At 36.7% G+C, this 27,056-nt stretch overlaps 1 protein-coding gene and 1 pseudogene across 7 annotated transcripts in view; one reads left to right on the top strand and one right to left on the bottom strand.

Moving 5' to 3' along the window:
* Window positions 1-27,056, top strand: part of Ap3s1 (adaptor related protein complex 3 subunit sigma 1) — a 62,480-nt gene that overhangs the window by 21,061 nt on the left and 14,363 nt on the right. For 2 of the 7 annotated variants that reach the window (XM_076555219.1, XM_076555225.1), the window contains 3 exons: window positions 11,923-11,994; window positions 13,864-13,971; window positions 23,100-23,805. In XM_076555219.1, coding sequence (XP_076411334.1) covers window positions 11,923-11,994; window positions 13,864-13,971; window positions 23,100-23,228 — 309 coding nt within the window. In that variant the 3' untranslated portion in view covers window positions 23,229-23,805. Of the gene's footprint in view, window positions 1-11,922; window positions 11,995-13,863; window positions 13,972-16,903; window positions 16,945-21,609; window positions 23,806-27,056 lie in introns of those variants that run through there. The other 5 variants (XM_076555220.1, XM_076555222.1, XM_076555221.1 and 2 more) reach the window with 5 other exon arrangements.
* LOC143269583 (small ribosomal subunit protein eS10 pseudogene) lies at window positions 2,921-3,507 on the bottom strand (annotated as a pseudogene).

Consider the following 27,056-nt stretch of genomic DNA (forward strand, 5'->3'; position numbering starts at 1 on the left):
AAAATGATATTTTAAGATAAACCTATAGGATAAAGTTGAATATAATTTTAAAATAACATTTAAAGCTCTAAGCAGAGATTTCAAAGAAAATTTAAGCTTGCAATAACTGACTTCAGATGCTTGGTTGTTTGTCCTTTTAGCTCTGAGGACCACTGAAGAATCACCATTTTGCTTCCCTGTGTACTTTCCTAGTAAAGAAAGAAAAGACAGATTTTGGTTTTATATGGCTTGGTAACAGAGAAGGACTGATCAGGGCTATATTTTGCATTACCTTCTAACTGAGTTCATTATTACACTTACTAATTTATTTGATATACAATTATAGTTTTATTCTAAAACTTTGTATTTCTGTAGAAAATAATTGTCTGTGCTTTCTGTTTCTCTGTTGGCTGTCCATGACTGAAGAGAATGGTAAACACATGCCACATTTAAAGTATTGGTTTTTATTTACCTAAGCTAGCCATTCATTAGAGTCTCTAGAGTTAACAAGAGAAGGAACTCCTTTAAGATTCAGTCTGCTTTATTGAGAAAGATTAAAGTGGATGTGAATTTGCTTAGTGGTAAAGAAGTACTCTGTGCTTGTATGCTTTAGGTTTTGATGTTGTGGCCCATCTACAGAACAGCTGTTGCGTCTTGGAAGGGAGTTAGAGGAGGAACTGTCAGAGGACAAGAATTGTACGTCAGAACTAAAGTCATTCTGTCAGGTGCTTTCGGAAAAGGAAAATGTCTGTTGTGTTTTGCTAATGTTTTTGGCTTGATTGCTCAAACATTAGTAACTTTAGTGGTGATGGGATTTGAAGTGTGTGTGTGTGTGTGTGTGTGTGTGAGAGAGAGAGAGAATGAGATTGATTAAACCCAGAGCCTTACATGTGCTAACCATGTTCCACCCTGATAATTTGTTTTATTTTAGATAAAGTGCAGAAGAGTATTTCAGGAGAGTTGTATCATTTTGCTTATTATAAAAGCAGACTTAGAGGAACTAGAGAGATGGCTTGGTAGTTAAAAGGTACTCTTGCAGAGGACTCAGTTCAGTTCCTAGCACCCACCTTCAGTGGCACACGGCTGCCTGTAACTCTACCTCAAAGGGGTCCAACATCCTCTTCTTGCCTCCTCAGGTACCCACACAAATACACACTCAGATACAAAATAAAGTAAAATATACAAAAATAAAAATAAAATTCTAAAGAAAAAAAAGCTAGAGCTATTTTTATAAGACCTTTGGCATATTACAGGTCAGCTTACTGTGTTACCAAAAAAAGAAAAGTTGTGTAATTTACCTAACAGGTAGTGAGTCTGTCATTACCTTGAACATGTTCGTGTCTTTGCTCTTGGTTCCCAGTTGTTTTATTGCTTAAGAGGGGGCACTGAACATGTGTGAGCCAGTTGCCATGATAACGTGGTTGAGTGAACAAAGATGAGTTGAGGAGCTCATCGTTTTTGCTTCTGTTTCATCAAACAGCTATTCAGAGCTTATTTAGAACTGATTTTCTTGATTGTTTTCACCCTCTGGTTGTAAGACTACAACTCTAATGTAAAAAAAAAAATCAAAAGTAGAAAATGAGAACCCTAGAAGAGCTGAGAGACCCACTTGTTTTTGCATGTTCATAGAGGATAAAGAAAACATCAGAATATCTCTTTATAAGCATATACTTGTAATTTTGATGTTTCAAGTATTAAAAAGAATACTATTCAAATAATCATTGAAAAGCACATAGTGTGTGAAGATTTGGTGTTCTTAAAGTATGCTTGTGTTTGCCTTTATGTGTTGTGTAAAATCTGGAAGAAGCATTTGAATACACTCTGTGGAGTTGATGCCATTATGTCACTCACTTGGACAATAGCTTCTATTTCTTTGTTTTAATTGCTCCTAAGTGGATAGAAAGAGTAGCCTTTTTTATTTCTTTTTAAATCTTTGTTTGTTTGTTTGTTTTTGAGACAGTCTCTCTATTAGTCCAGACTGGCCTCAAACTCACAGAGATCCTCCTTTGCTTCCTGGATGATAGGATTAAAGGCGTGCACCCCCATGCCAGGCCTCTTTTCTATTCTTGATATATACTATTCTAATGTGATGACTTGATATGTAATAGCTGGCCTTAAGAGTCTTTTCTGTTGCTGCATGTGTATATTGGAAATGTTAAAATATTTACACAGTGAGAACAAGTTCATTAAATATTAATGTGGGTCGTTTGAGTTATTTATAAGCAGTCATAGTATCCTCAATTTGTGTATTATGCCACACAGATAATGGAAGCATGATAATGAATAATTCTACATTTCTGCTGTGGTTTTCTGTATTGCATTTAGCAGTTACCACAGCATTGACCTGGTTCATTTGTAGTGGAAAAATTGAGTTTAGTTAGGAAGAACCATGGTGTTGGGATGTGTGTTTAATTTAAAGCTCCATGTGTAATATTGGCTGCGATCACAGCACTGCTAGACTAGCTTTTGTGAGGTCATTTCACTGTGGATGCTGTGTTAAATTAGTATAGTATTCATGCAGTTACTTAATCTCTATAGATCTTAGATTTTTTTTTTTTGTCTATAAAATGTACTTCTTTTGAAGATGCTGCTTATAGAGCTGATCGGGTGGTTAGAAAGGTCAGTGCGTTCAAGCAGTGTGGTATCTTGTGTTTAAAGTTCAGGCTCTGCCGTGTACTAGGTGTACAACCTTTGACCCTAATTTTCTTCTCATGGTGCAAATAATAATGCCAAATAGGTGTGAACATTGAAAAGATATTCTGTATAATGCCTGTGATGTTTCAGTTAACTTTTCATCAAATCATATGTTTATAAGAAAGGAATATAAAGGCCGACTTAATACACAAACTGAATTGATAATTCTTTTTTCTGTCTTATTTTTAGAAACATTTATACATCTTTATGTATAAATGCTATATGCTGTATAATGTCTTGGAATGAATTTTTTTTTTTGCATTTTTCTTTAAAGTTTAATCAAAACATTACAATCTTCAAGTTCACTGAGGTGGCTGCCCACATCCACGACCAAAGCCTCCTCTAAACTGGAATTCAGTGGCCGAGCCTGTCTCCGCCTCAGCTTTCTTGTCGGCACCAGGGGGCACAGCACTCTTTCTGTAGGTGTCTCTGTCTGCCTCCCCTCTGGTGAACCTTGCGGGTCGCTCACCCTCTGGACCTTTGGGCCGAGGCCTTCCAGTTTCAGGATGGCTGCAGCGCAGGGTGGCGGGCACGATCTCCGGAGGGAGGTGGAGGTAATCACGGAGATACTGGATGCCCTCGTTCGTAAGGTACCAATAGAAGTGTCTCCAGGCAAACTGCTCCTTCATATAGCCTCGGGATTTCAGAGACTGCATTGCTTTCATTACATGAAGGTTGGGCACGTTCTTGTCGGCCAGCTCGGGGTGTTTGGGCATATGGACATCCTTCTTGGCAACCATCACTCTTTCCTTGAAAAGGAGTTCATAGATGGCAATCCGGTTCTTCTTGGGCATCAACATCGTGGCGGCTGCCGGGTCCGAGACGGAGGCTGGAAAGGTCTTGGAATGAATTTTACAAGGTGACATACATCATAAGAAGGGCTTAGCTGAAGAGATGTTCAGCGGTTAAAAACATGTACTAGTCCTACAGAGGAGCCAAGTTCAGTTCTCAATGCACACATCAGATGGCTTAAAACTGCCTGTGACTTCAGCTCCAGGGAATTGGACACTCTCTTCTAGCCTCTTCAGGCACCGTACTCACACACACACTCACACACGTGTGCGCGCGCACACACACACACAGTTAAAAATAAAAAAATTTTTAGAAATAGTAGGCTTAATTGGTGCAATTGATAAGCAAAGAATACTGAGCTGAAAAAGATCTTCTAACCTTCCCTTTATCCTATAGTGAATTACACTGAAGTGAATGTTACTGACCTATGGAATTGCCTTTTGCCATGTGCTAATGGAGCCATCCCTGCCTCCATCATTTTCCTCTTTTATAGTGAGGGTGGCTTGAAAGCATTCTTGTTAGTGGGTAACAGATACGCTCTTGAAAGCTAGGCCTATCCAGGTTTAGAATCCACTTGTTAAAAGATTGGGAAAAACCAACTACCCGGTATCAAAGCACTGTGGATAGTTGCAGTCCTCTGTTGAGCTGAAATCAACCTCTGGTCACATGGGAAGGTAAGTTCCCATACATTTCCTTATGGAGACAGGGAACACTGGCCTGCAGGCTTCCATTCTGAGCAGTCTAGAGGGGATGTTTCAGGAACCGTTTCAGGAAAATTTTGCCTTCTACATTGTTAGTCAAAATAGTTTAAGCTTTCCATTTTTAGTGAAAATATGTATATGTGTGCATGTATGCGTATGTATGCATATGTTTGTAAGAATATGAGTGAAATATGTATGTGTGTGTGTGTGTAAACCAGAAGATGTTTTTATAAACACATTAAGTTAGAATTGCTCAGATTCCTTAAATCTCTTTCCTGTCTTGTTTTCACAGTTGAAATGTATATTTTTCAGTAGTTAGAAATGTAATGATCACTTAGATTTTATATTTCACCTGTTGAGATTGATGATGTCTACTTCCCTAATCTACGTACTGTGTTGCTACCTCGATCCCTTGGAAGATGTCAGACCATCAGATTGATAGAGTCACAGTGGAGTAGTATGAATTTAGGTCTTAGCTAATGCAACAGTTGTGTAACTTTGAGTAAATTACTTAGCTTCAATTTTTTTTTTTTTTACAGATTTCTTTTCTATAACTGCCTAAGCACATATCTCTCTTGCTGAATTTTATACTAGAGGTACTGAATATAAGTAGCCTGCATGGAGTATAGACTATAAAACATCCATCATTACTACTTCCAGTAACTGAAGCACTTAGGCAAGACATTTTGGGGCTGGAAACTACCAAAGTTTATTTTTTTTTATTCAATGAAAATTTCAGAAAAACACGAGCTTTTATTACTTTTGTTGTTGATTTGGACATAAGGTAAACTTGTTGCTTCCTGGTATAGAATGGTTGGTTTTTAAGGTAAGAATTGGATGTAGAGGAGAGTGCTCTTTGAGCATAATTAAAAAAATTTTTCTAAAAATTCAGAAACTATTTTTCCATTTATTGACTGTCTGTACCTGCACATAGTAGCAGGTGTGTGCATGCTGTGGCATGTGTCTAGAGGTCAGAGGACAACTTGCAGGGATTTTCTCCTTCTCCCTGTGGTTCCCTGGGTGGAGCTCAGGCCATCAGACTTGGTTTATGAGAGCATCTGTACCCCTGAGCCATCTTGCTGACCTTGTAAAGATGTTTTTTAAAAAGTTGAAATTATTTTATACTTGCAAAAAGTGTCCTACATAGTACAGAGAATTCTTATATACCATGTATGTTGACTCAGACCTCCTGAATTTAACATCTTCCATAAATACAGTATAATTATTAAGATTAGGGAGTTGGAGTCATTAGCCTGTTCCTGAAATCCTGATTCTCTGGAGACCAGGCAGGAATTTTGAGTTCTAGGACAGCATCTTGGCTGTAGAACAGACAATGTCTCAAAAAGTAAAAAGAAACTGTCACAAAATAAGGAAATGAACATAGATACACTACTTTGTGAAATCTGTATACCTTGTTTACAATTTGCCAGTCGTATTTTTAATGTTTTTTTTTTTTTTCCCCAGAGGTAGACTCAGGCTGTGTCTGTAGTCTTCATGTCTCCTTAGTCTACTTTTGTGTTGTTTTAAAACAGGGTCTCACACAGTAGCCCAGCTAGCTTGGAATTCACTGTGTATTTCATACTGGCCTTAAACTCTTGACAATTCTCCTCCAGCTTCCTGAGTGCTATGGTTATAGGCATGTGCTAACACCTATCCCTTTTTACTGCATAACATGTCAATTTAACTTTTTTACTTCATTATTTATAATCCAAACCAGTTGGATCCATTCCTCATGGATTTTAACAAAAGTTCCTAAATGCAGACAGAAAATCCTTTCTTAGCCTAGAAATCCTAAGAGGTCTGCCACATAAGTGCTATTGCTTGGGAATGTTGTGTGACGTTTGTTTTTATCTTTCCTTGAGCACGTTTGTATTTACTTATCTGTGTGTATTTTACCAATAGCCAAGGTGTGCAGTGCTTTCTTTCATGAGACATTCTAAGTACTTGATAGTTACTCATTTTATTATTATGACAGCCTTATAACATAGGAATCGTTATTATGTCTGGATGGAGAAACTGAGGCTTGGTGCTAGGTAGACTGCTCCAAATTTCTGAGTTGAGGCAAGGCTGAGTTTTGAGTATAGACATGCTAATGCTTGTGTTCTTAAGTGCACTTAGGAGCCACACAACATCATTTCCACTGAATGCATGACAGTTGTCCCATAATGGATTTTAAAAAGTCCCTGTCACTCAGTGAAATCATAAACCTTATCATGTTTGTGGTGATGCTGTTGTAAAGGGGCTACCTGCATTACCTGTGTATAGCACACAGGTATAAATATACCCGATAGTGCCGAACAGTGGCGGTGAAAGTCTTTAATCTCAGAAGAGGCAGAGGCAGAGGCAAGGCAGACTTCTGAGTTTGAGGACGGCCAGGGCTACACAGAAACCCTGTCTTGAAAAACCAAAATATATATGCGTGTGTGTGTGTGTGTGTGTGTGTGTGTGTGTGTGTGTGTGTGCGCGCGCGTGCGCACGTGCGTGCGCGCATGCGAGAGAGAGAGAGAGAGAGAGAGAGAGAGAGAGAGAGAGAGAGAGAGAGAGAGAGAGTGTGTGTGTGTGTGTGTGTGTGTGTGTGTACCCAACAGTAAGTTTCTCTCTGTTGCTGAAGCACTCTGATCAAAAGCAAAACAACTAAGAACAACTAAGGGAGGTTACGGTTTATATTCGCTTACAAGTGACAGCCTATCTGGGGGAACTCGAGATAGCGGGAACTTGAATCAGAAACCATGGAGGATCACTGCTTGCTGTCTTGCTCACATGCTCATGCTTAGTTACTTTTCCCACCTTCCCAGAGAATGGTCCTGCCCACAGTAGACTGGGCCTTCCTATAGCAATTAGCAGTTGAACCCCCCCCCCCCCCAGACATGTGCACAGGCCAGTCTGACCCAGCAGTTCGTCAGTTGAGAGTCTTCTCGGATGTCTCTAGACTATGTGGAGTTGGCAGAGCTACTAGGACACTCAGTAACAGCTATGTGACTGGTTGAGCATATCACACCATACTTTTTTATTGTTTTACAGTCCACCCTTATCTGTTTCTTTTGTGAGTTTACTCTAAAACAGTATGCTGTGTCCCATCAGCACCAACCTTACAAGTTTACTATTTACTATATCCCTTAACTGCATTACTTTCTTTTCTGCTTGATCTAAGGGGCCTTTGTTCTTGTTGGGTTTTCTGTTTTTACTGGGTCTCATGTATCCCAGGCTATCTTGTGCTCACTGTATAGCCAAGGATGACCCTGGACTTCTGATTTTCTGCTTCTGTCTCCAGATTGCTGGAATTATGGAGGTATACCACCACACCCAGTGTATCCAGTGCTGTAAGTCAAACCCAGGGCATTGTGCATGCTAAGCAAGCACTTCGCCAACTGAGCTGCGTTCTCAGCCCCTAATCTTAAGTGGTCCTTCATCAGAGCACTAGGAATAGTAGTTTGCATTATCTCTGTGTATAATACAACCTAAGTGTGGTGGGCTATGCCATTTCTGTATAAGTACATTATGTGATGTTTGCACAGTGACAAATCGTCTAATAACATTTCTTAGGACAGATCCCTTTGTAGGGAGATGGTGGGAGAGTTTAAGTCTCTGAAGACTAAGCTGTCTTGTAGTAGCTTCTTCTTAGCCTGTGTATGATATAGACTCGCAGATTTTTTTTTTTTTATTAAAGATGAAACAAGGATGTTCTTGTAAGAAGAGAAATGGGGCCCTGTTTATATGTGGATGTGTCACTTTCCTGATTATGTCTATCATCATTAAACTGTCTGAGTACTAATTTGATATTTTTTTAAGTTAAAATATCTTTTAGTAAAGTAAAAGCAATTTATCTCCTAGTAGCCTTTGAATTCCTTAAAGGCAGAGGTTAAGTCTTGGGTTTTATATTCTTGCCATGTAAGACACTAGCTCTAAACTTTATACCTTTTTTAAAAAAGTGAGACACAAGGGGGTGCTGTTTATCATATTACTTCTAGGTCCTGATTTTATTAAAAAATTATTCTTGGGAAATTATAATAGGATGGTACTTTTATTATTATTTGTGATCCAGAACCTCCAAGAAATAAAACAATCTTTGTGTATTTTTGCAGAGAGATTTATGCTTGTGTGATAGAATATAACTTTTGTGCTCTGGGTTTTCTAATTATATAAATAAATTTTGCTGAATGAAAAGAAAATTGGTGAATTGTTTTTTGAAGAGGTTCTGAATTTTTCTAGTCACTCTTAATGCTTGAATGGCTTATATGTAAATCTTAAGAATTAGTTTTATAAACTGACTATATAGTCATTATAACTATATAGTTGTTGTTGGTGTTCATCTGTTTTCTGAGATTTTCGGAGCTGATACTTTTATCAGACATGAGAATCACAATCTGTGCCCTAAATCAGGTCTGGCCACCTAGTCTCAGAAAGCCAATTAAAGGTGTAAAGTAGAGAAGAATGTATTCAATGTGGCTACATTGGGAAGAAAGAAGGACAAAAAGATGTGAACCCCTCCAAATCAGAAATAGACCAGGGTTTAAATAGAGGCAAAGGATATGAACACCTAAGTAGCTGTAGTCAAGGTGTGGTCCTGCTCACAGTTAACTCATTCTTGCCTGGACTTCAGTCTCACCCTGTAAGGTGGTTTCATATGCTGTTAGAACTGGGTGAAATCTCTTTTTGGGAGACAAGCTCCCACTCTGGTTGTTGCCTTTTCCTTCTCTGAACATGAGATTGCTAGAGAAATTCCCATTTCTTTGGGTCCATTGTTTCAATAGTCTGTTAAATTCAGAAATACAAAGTGTCTCTTTAGAATGTTTCATTTCTGCCAGGCCAGTTAGCATATAGTTAAATTAACAAGAAAATTCTGAAGTCTTGGGAACTGGAGCATTAGTTATCTTGTCTTGTTCTATCAGTATTTACCAGCAGAATTAGACTTTTCTGTTACTCTTTTGTGGTGATATTGTGTCCCCCAGTATATTGTGCACTCTAATAAACTTAACTGGGGTCAGAGAACAGAACAGTCACTAGACAGACATAGAGGGCAGAAAATGGTGGCACACACGCCTTTAATCCTATCACTTGGGAGTCAGAGATCCATCCAGATCTCTGTGAGTTCAGGGCCATACTGGAAACAGCCAGGCATGGTGACACAGACTTTTAATCCCAGGAAGTGATGGCAGGAAGCAGAAAGATATATAAGGCATGAGGACCAGGAACTAGAGGCTTTTTAGCTTTTAGGCTTTTAGCAGCAGTTCAGGTGAGATCCATTCGGATGATGACTCAGAGGTTTCCAGTTTGAGGAAACAGGATAGGCTGAGAAGTTGGGAAGGTGAGGTTAGCTGTGGCTTGTTCTGCTTCTCTGATCTTTCAGCATTCATCCCAATACCTGGCTCCAGGTTTGTTTTTATTAATAAGACCTTTCAAGATTCGTGTTACACTCTTTTAATTTTAGCATCATCCTGTGTTTGTATATCTATCCAGGTGCACAGTGTTGGCTATCATTTGTTTGCTTGCGTTTGGGAACTATGCTATGAATATTACAGTCAAGTGGTTTAACAAAAACTTGTCAATAATCCAGAAAGTACGACCTACCATCATGTTATAGTTCTGAGACCAGAAAGAGGTTAAATGATGCAGAAGGCCATAAAGCTGGGTAGCAGCAGAGTGAAAATTTGAAGCCAGATCATAATGATTTCAAAGCTTCGTCTTCACGATACCACACTGCCTGTGCAGACAGGCAGTTTTTTATGTCATTGTGGTTAAGTTCTCCAGTGGTTCACATAGTGTCTCAGCTACTTTGTCTTTTTCACCCAATATAATTTGCACAGTAAGTAGGTTCTTCCAATCTTTTGTAAGAACATGTAAGTGAAGGGAAGCTATTTGCATAGCATTCTCAGCAGGGTAGTTACTCTTTTTGGTACTAAAAACAGGATGACTTCAGCACGTAAGTTAAAGCCACAGAACTGGCTAAGGTAGGCATAAGCATACCGGACCATTGAAAACATTGTTCTGATTCATAAGTCTACTATTGATTTAGGATTAGCAGAGACACACAAAAACCAGTTCCAGATAGAGTTGATAAAAAACGTGGAAAAGAAAAAAAAAAAAAGATTTTGTTTTCTTCTGGGAGAAAAGTTTTCCTGACCTTGTTGTAAGTGATGATTTCTTAAACTGAGACCTGCTAATAGCAGCAAACTGTAAAAGAAAAAAGCAGAAAACTTGGACTTTAAAACTTGTGGTCACTATTTAGGAGGATGAGTGGAAAGTTGTCACACACACACACAAGTATACTCCACATGTGATTGGAGAAAATTGTATTTAAATTGGATCTTAAAGAACGAGCAAATGTTCTGTGCATAGAAAGGAGAATAGAAAAAAGGAGAGGGTAGTCCTCCCGACAGAAATAACATATAGGTTATTCTGTATGACACATCGCACTGTGAATCTGTATTAATTGCCCTGAGTTTGGAGGGGGCTACATCAAGGGGCTGCTCTTGAGAGCTCTTGGCCCCACATAATCACCTGTGAATCGGGCAACACTATGCTTGAGTTTCCCTGAGGTTTTCTCATTTATGGTTGCAGTTCCAGAATGCAAGTGTATTGTAAAATAATAGTGAATACTATTTTAAGTGGTAGTGTTTATAGCTGTCGCCTTTGTTCTTGGCATTGCTTTAGTATGTAGGATAAATAGTGTGGTCACTGTTTTGTGAAGGCTGCTTCTGAGAAGGGTATAAATGGTAGTTCAGTACTTGTGAAACTGCAAGATGAAATTGAAGACGGTTACTGATTTTAACAGGACTCAGATCTGTAATATACTCATGGTTAGGATTTATGCAGTGAAATGGTGTGGAGTAAAATAAGCAGAGACACATGGTGAGAAATTTTATTTGGAAGAACCAGTTGTAAGCTATTAGGTCTCTTCCTATGGAAGTCACAGGACACTCAACTCCTCAGGAATATGTGGTGGAATATTTTAATTCAGAGAAGTTCATCCTAGCTTGGGTATTGAATTTTTATTAGAGCTCAGTCACATGAGTATATAGTGCGTATGTGACTGACCTTGGTTATGTAAGATAAAGACCCCCCCCCCAGAAAAAAGGCAATTGTTGTCCATAAAACATATTACTAACATAGACTGATAATCTGCTCAGATGAATCCAGTCAATAAGGTAAGGCCCAAATACCATGTGTGTTCAGAAACACTTATTATCAGACAGAATATTCTAGAAAGCCAGAGCTTAGTTCTTAGGACCTGACCAAAGGCAAGTCCTGAACCAGGTCATTTGGGATATGTGTGTGCATTTGTTTGAACCTATGCCTACTAAGGTAACTCTTCAAAAAGACATACAAGTTATTGAGACTCAGTTCAATTTGGTAATGAAGTCTTGTTCTTTCTCTAAGTAATATCTAGGGGTTGGTTAGTTATAGTAATTTTGTAATTAAAAATGACTGGCCACACTAGATGTGAAGGAAATGTGGACTCTGTCCATTATAACTCTCTGATGAGCTTTTATTCAAACACTTTCCTGAAGAAACCTTATTTGAATATTTAAGTGTATTTTAATAAGTAATGGTGTTGATCCTATTTAATTTTAGTAATTTTCAGAAGTTTATTTTATATACTAAAATGTAGTTTATCTGAAAGTAACATTTACTTTTTGTTATATATATATATATATATATATATATATATATATATATTAAGGATTATCTGCCTTATAGATAAGAAGTTTGAATGAATGTACATACTTTTCAAAAATATCTTTTTCTTTTTCCATAGGTATTTGTGGAAACATTAGACAAATGTTTTGAAAATGTCTGTGAACTGGATTTAATATTCCATGTAGACAAGGTACTATTTTCTATATTGTCAAGTATTTTAAGCTTTTTATTTAGGAAAAATATTAATTTGCACTTATCAGAGTAAAATGCCATTTAATGAGCAGTGATTTTTATTCTGTTAAATTATTTTTACCATGAGCCAGGCCACTGTGCTTGGAAGGAAATAGTGAGACTTCATGCTAGAAGAGATCATACTAGAAGAGAAAATGGTATGGGCAGGGTATTGGTGGAAACATGGTTGCCTCTGCCTGGGTGTCTGTGATTGGAGGAAATTACATTTAAACTGAATAATAACAATGAATAAATGTTCCATGGACAGAAAAGGAGGCTAGAAAAGCAGAGAACCATATTTGCAAAAATAAAATACAGGCTGTTCTTTAAAGAGGGATTGGTGTTAATCAAGAAGACTGATTTTTGAAGAGCTATTACTGCCTTGAATTTTGGACTTTATTCTGAAGCTGTTTAATGTTTTAGACAAGTTTCTCTTGGAAGTGTTTTGTTTGTGTGTGTTTGAAGGAAGACATTTTTTTTCCTGCAGCATGGAAATTAGTTTTGTATGCATTGAGATTTAAAACAAGTGAACAAATGAACTAAGAGCTTGTTGGAATAGTCAGAAGGAAATTTCACCAAGGGAGACTAAAGAAAGAATTGGTCAGAGTTGGTGGCTATTAAAAGCAGAAGGTGAGAAGGAAATTGTATAATCAAAGTTGTTGGCATGTTTGGAGATAATGATATATAAGAGAAGAATTCCCAATGGGTGCAGACTGGTTTTCTGTGTTAATTAAGTAACCTGATGTTTTTTTTTTTTTTCTGGTTTATTTGTTTAAATTTTTCTATTTATTTATTTGTTATTTTATGTGTATGGATGTTTTGTCTGCATTTATGTCTGTGCACTATGTGCATGTATGGTACCTGCAGAAGCCAAAAGAGGGTGTCTGATTGGATCTCTTGGAGCTGGAGTTACTGACAGTTGTGAGCTGAAATGTGGGAGCTGAGGGTTGAACCTGGATCCTCCAAAAGAGCAGCCAGTGCTCTTAGTCTCTGAGCTGTCCTCTAGTCCCTGTTGTTATTTTTGAGAAGGGGGTGATTATAAGTGTTGCAGCTCTGAGGGGAAAGGTTTCGCCAGTGGAAGTGGCACAGCTCTGAAGAGAAAGGTATCCTGGCACTTGTGAGTCAAAGGATACCACCAAGTCACACTGCACAATAAACCTTATCCGAGAGATTTATTGGGAAGGACACTAGAGGGGGGCTGCCTCTGCTCTTGTGAGAAGCATCGAAGAGCCGAGCAAGAGGCAAGCTTTATATAGGGTTTCTAGGGCGGCAGAGCTTTCCAGGGTGGCCTGATTGATCTTGGGCTGTTTATCTGTAGGGCAGGGCCTGGCCAGTCTTCCACCTTGAGGGACTGGGTTTGTTATGCCCTGTTAGAGGAGCCTGGGAGGAGGAGCTTATAATGATTCACATTCTGGATAGAGTGGAGTAAAACATGCATTTAGAGCTTATGCATTGTTTATTTCTGTGAGTTTTCCACCTAATATTTTTGGATCAAAATTGATTGCAGGTAAATGAAACTTCCAAAAAAAATAAAAATGTAGATGAGAGAGAATTCAGTAGTTAATATTTATCACTTACTTAGTTTGGTTACTTTTATAGATTGTCTAATCCAATCCTTTCAGTAATCTTGTGGAGAACTAATATTATCTCTGTTTTCAACTTGTTAAACTTAATACCTACATAGGTTGTATAATTGCCTGAAGTTTCATAGTACTGATGAAAGTGGAGTATGATTGCAAATTATTACAGCAGATTTTAAAACAAAAATTACAGAAATAGTGAAACTTTTTGTAGTGAATTGTCTGTTTTTATTATTTTTTTCTTTTAGGTTCACAATATTCTTGCAGAAATGGTGATGGGAGGGATGGTATTGGAGACCAACATGAATGAGATTGTTACACAAATTGATGCACAAAATAAGCTGGAGAAATCTGAGGTAAGACTGGTGGATGCTTTAGTTAGTGAAGGTTCTGAGCACGACCGTGAGCTGTTTATGCATGACTTTGTAGCCTTCACTGTTGGTCTGCAGTATCAACCTTTAGGCACAGCCGGAGTGCCATTCAGTTTCAGTAAACGAGTGTGCACATTTTATGTCAAAATCTCCCAAGACTGCCAACCCCCAAACAGCTTTATGTATTCTTTTAATCACAATGGTAGCGTGCCTTCAGATGCAGTTTTAAACTTTTTCTGGAGGGGGGAAAGGAGAGGAAGTAGAATTCTTCTGAGGAAGTCTTCTTTTGTAATAAATAGATGTTTAGTCAATCTACACGTTGAGAAAAAGAGATTCAGTACCTTACTCTTTTTTGATCCTTCCAAAAAGCTAAATATCAAGTTAATTACATATTTTATTCATTAACACATAAATTTTACTGTATTCTATAATGGAAACGTGTTATTTGTGGCCAACTCTGTGCTGTTAGAGTCAACGTCAGAATAGGTTGAGTAACATTTACACTTTGTGCTGTGTGAAACCCTACTTTAGAGTTTTATTCATTCTTCTTTCAAGAATGAGGCTTCAGATCAGCGACACGTGCTGTGCCTGGATCATTCAAGTTCACATATCTTACAACATACATGCAGAAAGATGAGCAGACTTGATAACTTATTCAGCATTTTACTTATTTAAAGACACTCTTTTGGTTTTTGGTTTTGGCTTTTTTTTTTTTTTTTTGGAGACACAGTCTCACTATGTTTCCCAGGCTGGCCTGGTGCTCACAGAGATTCACCTGTCTCTGTCTCTTGGGTATTGGGATTTCAAGGCATGTTTACCATGCCCAGCCTTTAAGGATACTCTTATATTTTATAACTCAGATTGGAAAACAAAACAACAAAAACAAAACAAAAAGAATTATTAGTAGAAGTTCAAATATTTGGTCAGTTTCAAGTCAATATTACTATAAAAGGAGTGATGTTACTATTACTAAATTAATTTACAACAGGTGAGTTCTGAAAATATCTTGTTGATATTTAAAGTTCAGTTTGATACAATTTGATGCTCATTTTAATTGAAGAAAATGCAAAATATGAATGAGAAACAGATGAAGCTCCTTATATTTTAAAGTAAAGGTGGTCTTCCCTCTCTCTTTATCTATTTGCCATCCCTGTTGGTTTGCCAGAGGAGGGAGGGGCTTGTGGTGGTGATGCAGAGTAGTGAGGACTTGGAAAGGAGCTGTAGCGTGTGTGCTCTGCCACCTGGTTTTACATTGCTGGCTTGGAAAGCAGACAACATGCAGTGGATTATTAGAGGCAGTTTTGTTTTAGGCCAAGGAAAAGATCAGTGTTATTCACTGTATTTATTTGTAACATTATTATTAACTTGAATGTGTCATTTAAAAGTTTTAAAATGTTGACTTGAAATGTATGCAAATTGTTCAACATTGCTTCACAAAACTGTGTAAGTGGCTTTTAATTAGGGCTTAAATGCCAAGCCACAGTAATATAATGCATCAGTAGTTGGTCTAAAATACAGGGTTAATTTGTGAACTCTGTAATAATCTCTAATAATAACATATACTGGTCACGTGATTGGTTTTTCACACTTTAGGAATTCATTTCCTGTTAGCGGTGGTCCCTCCTTTTCCTCCTTTTTCTTTCTTTTTTTGTTTCCTGTTTACTTTTGTTCTACATAGTGTTTTATATAGTATTTGCAAAAGTCATGAATAAGAAGTACATTTGGGGTGTTTGGTTTTTGATTTTCCAGTAGACTATATTAATAAGACAGTTTTTCTTAGCTATGGAGAGTGACAAGATGCAGAATTTACATTTTTGATGGGAATGCTATGGTTTTATAAAATTACTATGCAGAGATACTCTCTTACAGACATAATCATCTTTAAAAATTTAGAATATTGGTGAATATTTCTAATGGTCATCCACTGGCTGTGTTTTAATATGTATAATCAGCTGTTATCTGCTGCCAAATTATTTTTTTTCTGTGTGTGTGTACTTTGTAAGAAGATAAATTTTAATCAGATAAGGATTAAACCACCACACTACATTATCATTTGTTTCTCTACATTTGACATCCTATTTCTTGAAATTGTGTTAAAATTATATTAAGTTGTCATTAACTATTTTTCAATGTTTGGAAGACCACACACTAAAATTGAAATCTTCATATGCTTTAATTTTTTTAGTTAACTTCAGGTATTTAGACCTAACCAGCCAGGTGGCTCTACAGACAAATCCAAAATTATTTAGAGAGCAAAGTATTAATTTTTTAGTAAATTTCAGTTAAATTATTATAAAACAAAAATAACAAGGAAGAATTAACTAAAATTCAGATTGGTTAAAAAGAACTGATCATATTTTAATAATTCATGTGAACTATTTTAGGATTATCTTCTAGCTTTTGAAAACTATCCTGAATATAATTAAGATATGGTTTTTGAAATATGAATTTATTTAGGTCACCTGTCAGAAATCAAGTACAGGGACTTTAAGATAATGCATTTCCAGTGATTGAAGAGAGTGACCAGTTTAATTCCCAGCGCCTAGACAGTAGAAGGACAAGTCTATCTGATCCTGAAGGAGAGAGGCAAAGTCATGACAGTGTATTTCATCTATTGTGGGTTGAGAGGAAAAAAATGGTTTATTGTCTCTTTGGAATTTGGGGAGAGAAGGGTTTAAGCTGGGATATTGGTGGGGATTGGGGAAATTTGAGAGGCACCCAGCAACCTGCCAGGGAATAAAAGGAATTCTGGGTGTGGTAGAGGGGTGGGCTGGGGAGACTTGTTGGAATTATGTATTTCTTGTTATTCTTAAGGTGGATAAATGGGTCTGAATTTAGTCACTACTTTTTAAGTCAGTCCTCCTTTTTTCCTGAACATCCTGATCTTTCTAGCTCTTTCCATTCTTCTCTCTTACAGACCTTTATCTTTCAGTCTCCCAGACAGGACAGGTAGACAAGGTATTGCTGACTTTGAGAAAACGTACTTAACAAAGGGAAAGCAAAATGATGTCGAAGGCAATTATTTTTTAGGCCAGACTCAAAAATTCTTTGTGTTAATGAACCCATATAGTCCCTGTAGCTATTTTCCATTCTAGTTTCTCTGTAGCTCCTCCATCTTTTATTGGACCTAGTGTATTTCCTAGTGCATCATTGGTGTCATGTCTGTTCTGTTCTGTCTGCCTGCATTGTGAAAGAAAGTTTAATTCTTTGTTCGTTTGTTTATAAAAACATGGTCATTTAATTGAAAAATTGCATTTGTAGAAATGACAATTTACTTTATATATAAAGTTAATTTTTAGCATCCCACTAGCAGAACCAATCTCAGTTTAACTCTGGCAGTATATATTGATATGCCTGTATTTTTTAAAAATAATCTCTACATTAAGGTTCTAACATAAAATTACCTGCTGGGCTTTGGAAGCTATGAGTTTGAGAACCAAAAGCCAAACCTTTTGAGTTTTCCATAGAAAGTGGGAAGCAGTGAAGGTTTAGAGTAATGACTGTTAAATAGTATCCTTTCCTCCTAAAATGGTTTTCAGTTCCAAAATCTTAACAGAATTGCTTTTACCGTTTTGATCTACAGGTTCATATTAGCAGTGGCTAACAAAAAGACCAAACTTTTAAAAGATGAACGAAGTGCTCTAAAAATAAAAACACATATACCAAAATTCCAGACATTGAAATATATTGTGTTTTAAAGCCTATTGGAAACGTTTTTTTTTTTTTTTAAAAACTAAGTTTATAAAACTATTTTTTCTTGTTTATGCCATACACACATACACACCTATAACCCCCATACTCACCCACCAACCCTAAAACATGCACACACACACACCTATAACCCCCCCACTCACCCATCCACCCTAACACACACACACACACACACACACACACACACACACACACACACACACACACACACACACTCACACAGATCTACAACTCTCCATACTCACCCATCCACCCTAAAACACACATACACACCTTTGATTGTTCTTGTTTCACACTATAAATTAACAATGAATTACTGTTTAAAAAGCTTTATGATGATGCTCTTAAGCAAGTTTTGTTTTTTGTTTTTTGTTTTTTGTTTTTTTTTTAAACAAAATCATGTCAGGAAAAAAATCAAAATGGTTCTAAACTTCCAATTGAAAATTTCCAAATCAAAATAATTTACTGAGTCCTGTGGTAGATAAAATGCCCTCCAAGCTAACAGTCATTACCTGTCCTGAATAACTAGAAATGTCTTCCTGAGAGGCCAGCACTGCTTTTTAGCCAAGACATTATTACTCTGGATGGGTTTGAGAAGTAGTGATGCATAGTAATAGATTTATAACAACTATAATTTATATCTTATTCTGAAATTATGGGCTATTACGAAGCTCAGATACAACTTTTGGTCCCGGTCTCCAAGTATTATTTTCTGGTGTGGAAAATATATGACCTCATTTACTTCATTGATTGAGATCACCAGCAATTTCTATGTTCTCGTAATTAATTGTATTAAACTATTTTCTAGCAAAAGAGCCAATAACCACTTAGGTATTTTAACTTCTATCCCTAAAACTAGTAATTGAGTTTAAAAAAAAAAATCAGATACCTGTTTCAAAAGAGTAGAGACTAGAAAAGTGGCCCTAAGATACAGATGTGGAAAGGTCAGCACATGAGTTGATAGCCTTGTCCTTAATTTGATAGGGACATTTATTTTGTATTTTTACAAAATTACTATGAGGACCCCTGAGGTCATGTGCTATGGTCAAAACTGGTCAAAACTACCTATAATCAACCCACGAATGTTATTAGTCTGCTGTATTTATTTCACCCACGCAAATCCTGTGTTGGGTATTAAAACTATGGGGCCAGACATGGTGGCACGCACCTTTATTCCCAGCATTTGGGAGGCAGAAGCAGGTGGAGTTCAGGGCAAGCCTGCTCTTAACAGAGAATCTCCCCCACCCCCGGGCTATCCAGGGCTACTTAGTGAGATCCTGTCTCACTAAGAGAATAAGAACAAAACAGAGAGAGAAATTAAAGCCAAAACTGAAGATGACATATGTTAATTTTTTAAGGACTTAAAAGTTTTTGAACATTGAAAATTCACTAAATTTGTGTTTGTAATTGTGATGTTAAGCACTGCTTTCAAAACAAGAAACAAGCCTGTTTTGTCTTGCTTGTTTGTTTTTTGTTTTGTTTTGGGTTTTTTTTTTTTTTTTTTTTTTTTTTTGGTGACACAGTCTGGCTATATAGCTCAGGCTGACTTGTATCTGAGTTCTGGGACTACAGGTGTGTGCCACTGTGCCCTGGAAGGACAAGGCTATATAAATTCCCAAATTAAAAGTTAATCTGCCTCCATTAAGAAATAAAAAAATTTGGGATTTTCTGTTTTACTGAAAAACATGAACTTAAAACATGTAATTATTTTGTTAATGATTTTGAGTCTGAAACCATTTAGTACCATGTTTATTAATGTTGGTCTTATTTGATTTGGCTGTTTGATCAAAATTATGAATGTTCATGTAGCATTTTCCAGAAAGAAGGGTAAAGAAAGACTTTAGTTTGTGTAGATTATTCCAGCTACCATCTTACAATGCTATATTGCAAGCTTGAAGAAAATATTTTAAGATGGTAGTATGGTATTTTATACATTATGAAATAATAAGTACATGAACTATTAATTTCTGTTTCTCAAGAAAATTGATAACTGCATGAGGAGAAGGAAGTTTCAGGTTATTTCAAATATATTTTAGCAATGCTGCTTTTTCAGTTTTGCTTGCACATATTTTGTTTATTTTTGGGTCTGGCAATTTAAAAACAAAACCAAAAACAAATCATATCCATCCATTACTATCTTTGTGATTCAGGTGCTTGAAATTTCCAAGAGTATGTCTGTACAAGTCTTCTATCTGTTTGGCCTCATTTTGGTATACCTGCAGACTTCATTTTGTTTTCTTTCTCTTAATTCTGTTAATTTATTTAATCTCATGGGAGAGAAAACATGACCATTCTTTTCTCTATGGTACTTCATTCTGTCATCCAGTTCATACTCTTAGCTGCTTTGGATCCATGTATTTGTTTTTGTTAGTGGAGTGGCCGCTGCTTAGCTGCCGCCACGGTAGTGCGCGAGTGTAACAGACGGAAACAAGTTATTTCTCCAGTAGAACTCCATTCTTCCTATTTTTGCTCTGTGTCCACTATGCAGTCTTAAATCTTCACAAGCTATACTGTACTGTCAAGAATAGCTTATTTTTACATTTTAAAATTATACATATCTATATACCACTAAAAAGTGAGGTAAACTTTATTTCTATAAATGTTACTGTTGGAAAAGTTGTTAGTAAAAGTTATACATATGTTTGAGTACATCTTCCAAAAGAAAAAAATTCTTAAGCAAGATGAAAATTACTTTCACCCGTGTCAGAAAATGGATTTCCTAATGGGAAATTACCTTTTCCACATTTTATGTTTTAGTAAACATGTTTCAGACTTGACAGTCATGGACGTCTGAAAATGAAATTTATTTTCTGTTTTGATGTTCTGTGAGTAACACAGTCTTTTTGTTTAAGTCATGGTTTATATTCAGACATCTATAGCTCATGTCAGCTTTGTGTGGTGATCAGTAGTCCTATTTTTCTTCATATATTCTACAGAGTCTGTTCTCTTTAAATATTGGCACAATTAAAATTAAGACACATATTTCATGGTTTATCACTACTTCCTCTCTTGATATACATACTACACAAAAGCAGTGAACATGCTTGAGAAATAATTTGATTCTCGAATTCATCTGCGTGTTCTAAATAACCCCATCCTCTGCATGTCTACAGCTTGCTGCATATGTTTAGATGAGATGTAGATGGTTGTACTTAGAAGCTTCTGGTTTTGCACAGTAAGGATGTGGCACATAAATGCCATTGAAATCAGTTCCTGTGATGACTTTATATATTTTCTTTAGCAGCTAAGAGTTGACACCATCTTTGGTCACAGAAACAGTTTAATGAAATGAAATGCAATGTTTTTCTTTTCCTTGCCTGAGCTTAGTTAGCTGTACACATGGTGTTATAGAAAACAAGGCTTCCCGGTATTAATACTGAAAAAATAGGTTTCCTGTTTATAAAGGTAAAATATAAAATCAGTAAAAAGACACATGCTTTTTCACAATAATAAAGCCTTTTAATAATTTATAGCCTTTAAAATACTTAGATTCAAATACTTTTCCATAGTTAAGTTTTTTGTATGTAATCCTTTATGGAAATTCAAATGCTAAAATAGTAGCAAATTGATCTTGGAATTTGAAAATTTACCAAATCCTTTTCCTGGAAAAATTATGATAGTTCCAGATATCTACAACTGTAAAATAATTTCTGATCCCTTGCAGACAACATACTTTTGGGAAAAGAAAATTTACAGGGTGGCAAATCTCTTTGAACTGGATTCTTCTTTGATCCTCAGTCATTCTAAATTTTGATAGCTAAGACTTTTACTTGAAATTACCAAATTAAAGATCCTTTTGAATATGATATATATTCAGCTATATCATTCTGAAGATAAGATATTCAGTTGTATCTTTAACACTTTTGGAGGGTGAGAAAGAAGTGGGGTACACCATAAACTTCATTGTTTCAGGTAGGTACAAATGAAGAAGTCAGTCAAATTTTTAATTTTGCATCAAAAACAACCTCCATTCAATTCTGGAAATGGAATTCTCCCAGCCTGTGTGGACTTGGGTATGGAGCCTTTATCCATTTTCACCCATATCATTGCCTGTATAGACCATATCTATTAATTATTAGTACAGTTTTACTAATTTTCCTATTTCCAATCCTAAATTGATAATCCATGGCTTTTATTTTATTGCTTAACAATGTTTGTATCCTTTATTCAGCAAATAGTTTACACTGGCCTATTTTGTATCAGTCAAGATTTTTCTCAGGTAACAACAGCTTTATTATTATTATTATTTTAATTAAAAGAGGTAGGATTACGGAAGAAAAAATGTAAATTACGAAAAGGGACTTTAAAACTACTGCTTCTGATTTCATGGATATTGTCTTTTTCATATATGTAATTGAGCAAAGGAGAAGGGTTGTTTGTTTGTTTTGTGTGAAACAATGCCACTGAACTCAGATATATTTGTTGGCTTTGCTTTTTATATAGTCTGAATTTTTAAAAACAATGAAATCTTATTGCTGTATGTTAAAGCTTGACAGTGAAGCCTATTAATAGAACTCAAAACATTATATATGTATTTTTCTTTCATTTTTAAGTGTAGTTTCTAACACTTTTTGTCTAAATTATTTGACAAATTATAAATGTTTCTACTAGAGGAAGCCAAAGCACTAAAGGTGATAACTGGAAATTTGAAATTCATTTCTTTATATATACTGTTTTTTTCTCCAAGTTTGTGTGGTTGAAACTCAGCATGTATTGTTGAGTCTAATTCAGAGGACAAAGCATGCTTAATCACTAGATTTCCACTACTGGCTTGCTTGGGAGAGTCTCCATGCAGTTTCAGCTTTGGGCAGAATTACTCTTTTTGGACTAAGGCTTCCCTAAAGGTGTAATTTTTTTTTTAATGTTTTAGAGTTTGGAAGAGTCCCAGCAGTATTAAGGCCAATTTCATTGTTTTGAAATGTAAGGGCTTAGCCCTGAATGAAGAAGCTAAATAATTACTAGTGCTTTTATTTCACAAACATATGTTGACGATAATTTCCATTTTAAAATAAAAACAACCTGTCATGATTGTTTCAAAAGATGTTTAATAAGGAAACTAATATAAATCACTCCTCAAAACTCATGTCTGTTAAATTGTAGCTAAAATTTAGGTTTTATTTGAACATTGTGTGTGGTATCTGGGTAGCATACATAACTCGTACTTAAATCTTTCTTTACATTGTTATTGCATGTATTCACTGTATTTTCTAATGTGTCAACTGTTTTCTCTTTATAGATTAGTATTTCAAAGTAATCATCTCATACTGACTCAAACTACCATCTGGTCTCTAAGCTTGTTATGTGAAAACCTTTTATCATTGTCTTCCGTTGCTAAGTTTGTTTGTAATGAGCCACACCTGAGTTGTACATTTTCTTTTTCTTTTATTTGCTTCTGTATACAGGCTGGCTTAGCAGGAGCTCCAGCCCGTGCTGTATCAGCTGTAAAGAATATGAATCTTCCTGAGATCCCAAGAAATATTAACATTGGTGACATCAGTATAAAAGTGCCAAACCTGCCCTCTTTTAAATAAAATATTAAAAAGGCCACTCCCAGGTAAAATCCAGAGGGAAAGTCATCTAAGTTTACCATGCAGTTGTTTACCAAAAATAGAAGAGTCTTAACTTGGCTCTTGGATTGAAGTCAAGGTACTGTATAGAAGCTGCATAAACTCAGTATGAAAGTTCAATGTTGCTTTTCTTGCTCAGTGATTTTAAAGAAATTGAATAGTTCCCGTGTGATTTTTTTTTTCTTTTCTAAATTGCATTCCTATGCCCACATAAAGGCATGCCTCTATATATTGGCTATTACAGTATTTCGAAAAGTGAGATGTTTCTTTAATTATGTACAACCCAAAATGTTGATGTTTTGTATGGATCACAAGTGCAGCATTCTCTAATTCTTCCTGCTGTTTGTCACAATTGTTATTTAAAGAACCAAGTATGTATTGCATGAAAACATGACCTTTTCCTTAGTTTAAATAAACTCCAAGGTAACTGGACTTCTAAAGTACCTTCTGTTTTGCTTGGTATCTACTTTAGCAATAATTTTTTTTACAACCTTCTGATTCAACAAAGCAAATAAAAGTATATTTTACCACTGTTAAACAACTGTCAGTGTTGACTTTTTCAATTTATACTCAGGCTTTTATTCCTCAGAAGCTCACTGAGTCATTCGGAAGCTGTTTGTGTCCCAGACTGAGTGGTGTGTCTCAGCGTGATTATTCTGTCTGATGAGACTTGCAGTGCGAGATGGCGTATCTTGGTCAAAAATGTTCAAGAACTGTTTGAATTTCCTATAAATAGCCTTGCCTTAAGCTCTTTGCCTCATTCTTGCCCAGATGGTGACCAGTGACGTCAGGATTCCAGTTAGCGTTCTCAGATCACAGCTAAAGTAACTGTTGAATCTTGATTGGTTCTGCCTTTTAAGTTCTGGCATGTGTCCTAACTTCTTGTCATTGGCCCACATTTTCTTCTGTGGTCTTACCTCAGGAACTGAGGGTTCCTTCTTAAGTTAGACCATGGTTTTCCATATAGTTGTTCTTCTCAGACATGTTTTCTTTGAAGCACTTCTTCAGATTTGTTTTATATATGAATTTTACTCTAAGAACACTGTAAGAAAAAAAAGTCTTGAAAGTCTGTGGGCTTACACTAAAGAGCCCCTCCTTTTTAGGAGCTGGAGGTAATAGTAGCACTTAGAACTGAATTACTTCTATAGGTCTAAAAAAAAAAAAATTGACTTTCAGATCCCCTGTTGCCTGTCCTTTCTGCAAGAGACTTCAAGGACAGGCATGACTCAGGACCAAGCACTGAACTAGCCAGAGGACCCTAAAGACCAGCTAAATGGTGGGGCTTCAGGCCAGCCAGACCTACATCTCCCTCAACTCTAGCCTTGCTGGGAAGATACTGTTCTGCCTAGGGTGGCTAGCACAAGAGAAAAGACCTGCATGTGTGCATTGTTGTTTTGATCCAGGTCTCTCTGTAGCGCTAGCTGGCCTGCTGGCTTAGAATTCTGATTCTCCTGCATGCTGGAATTCCAAGCATGCGTCACCGCACTTGGCTTAAGACCTACAATTATTAAGAGTTTCTCATTAGTGTGAGCCAGCCATGCCATACTCCACTAAAGCTGTACAATGGAAAATCCTCTTCCCATACTTCTTGTTGGGTCTTTAGGCCCCTTCTGTCAAGCAGATAACCCCACATCACTGGGCCGTTGATAACTGAGAACATTGAAAGTTAGAAGCCAAGGCAAACAACATAACCAAGCTTAAAGGTTAAACATTTAAAAAACGAAAAAGTTCTCACCATGTCCAGTATATTAGATCCCACTGTGTTTCACTGCAGAAGTACTCTCGGCCACATACTCTAGCTGCTGCCCTAGGAACCAGTTCTTTGTTGTCTTGACCAGCCGCACTGGACTACAGCTGGGCATTGCCTTGGATCTCTCCCTCCATATCACTGCCTGCCTTCCCTAGGATGTCCCTGTCCACACCAGATGGAATAGTGTAGGAGCCCTCTTAGTGTTCACCATGTGCAGTTCTGAGGTGGAGGGCAAAGGACATGAGAAACGTGAGGATGGAATAAATGTTTCTCCTTTTCTACACGTCAGGGAGACAGTTCCCATGATACTGTAAAAGTATTTCTCAATAACTCCCACAGATTAGGAGTCATTTGTAGCAACAACCAACCACAGTAAATTTTTTTTAAACCTATATTTAAAACATTTTGGGAAGTAAAGAAATTACTAGATGCATACAAATTGTGTCTGGCCTCAAAGTTTCTGAAGATGACTTTGAACTCTTGATCCTCCTGCCTCTACCTCCCTGGTGCTGAGATTGCTGGCATGTGCTACCATGCCAAGCACAGTTATTGGATATATTTTTAAATATTATAAAATTGAATATTTAATGGGAGGATTAGAAGATAAAGTTCAGACAATTTCTAGAAATGTAAATAAAAAGACATTTAGAAAGTAAAAAGTAAAATCAGAGAATCATTCCATGAAGTTCTATAGGTTGAGGAATCAGAAAACATAGGGGAGAATTTAGCATGTATCCCCCATCATCCATTTTTCTTAATATTTGCTTGAGTTGTAGGGGTTGAAGGACCAACAGAATACATAGTGAAAAAGACTAATACTAATGCTCTAGTTGGGCTGATGTTATGTAATAAAATAGCATACATTGGGTAGATTATAAATGGCAGAAATTTATTTCTCACTGTTCTGGAGACTGAGAAATTTTCAGGTCAAGAAATCAGCAGATTTTTGTATGGCAAAGGCCTGGTTTTTTGGTCCAAACACCTCTTAGTTGTGTCCTTAGAAGACAGAATGGACTAGCTAGCTCTCTGGGACCTCTTGAAGACACTAATAACATTCATAAGGGCCCTATCCCCATGACATAATTACCTCTTAAAGGCCTCCTTTGTACTTTTGTGTTGGGAATTAGGATTTCAACATTAGAGGTTTTAGCAGTGTCTTACTCTCTTCCAGCTGCTATAAAAAACTATGAGTAGTTTATAAACAAGTGACAGTTGTTTTTAATAGGTCTGGAAGTTTCCATTCAAGGTCAAGCCTTCAGCATATTTGTTGTTAGGTAAGGTCACATTCCTAATGGAGGGGCCTACTTGCTGTGTCTTCACATGGTGGGAGAGGGCAGACAAAGCTTCATTGGAAATGTACGTGCGTGCGTGCGTGTGCATGCGTGCATATACACGTGCATTGCAATACATCTCTGGAGATCAGAGGACAACTTGGGTGAGTTGGTTCTCTCCTTCCACTGTGTGGGTTTCAGGATTGAACTCAGGCAAGTGCCTTTATTCCGTAAGCCATCCTGCTGGCCTTCCATGAGTACTCCTAAAGGCATTATTCATGAGAACTTCATTTCTAGGACCCAGTTACGTCTTAAAGGGGCCATTTTCTATATTATTATGATCATTGGGGATTGAGGTGTGGCTTGGTTCATCATTGGGCAAGGACACATTCAGATCATAATAACCAAACATTCTAGAGTCTGTGAGGAGGTAAGGATAAGAAAAAAGTCATATATGCAATAAAAAAAATTTATAAACTGCAAGGAGAAATGACTTTAAATTCTGAAGAAAAAATTTTAGCACAATTCTGTGCCAGTCAGATTTTCAGTTACATATGAGCTTATAATAAATGTTTTCATACATGAAAGATTTCAAAAGATGTATTTCTCTTCCCTCCTTACCATTATCATCTGAAACATGTATACCACCAAAATACATGGTCAAATAAAGACATGAGATCGTCTGTTCATGAGTAGGTGCAGCCAGGGAGGAAGCTGAGGGAAACTCACTGTGCAGGGGTGAATTTTAGAGCCTTGCAGCGGACCTAAATA

Source organism: Peromyscus maniculatus, chromosome 19 (genome assembly GCF_049852395.1).
Source record: "Peromyscus maniculatus bairdii isolate BWxNUB_F1_BW_parent chromosome 19, HU_Pman_BW_mat_3.1, whole genome shotgun sequence".
NCBI lineage: Eukaryota > Metazoa > Chordata > Mammalia > Rodentia > Cricetidae > Peromyscus > Peromyscus maniculatus.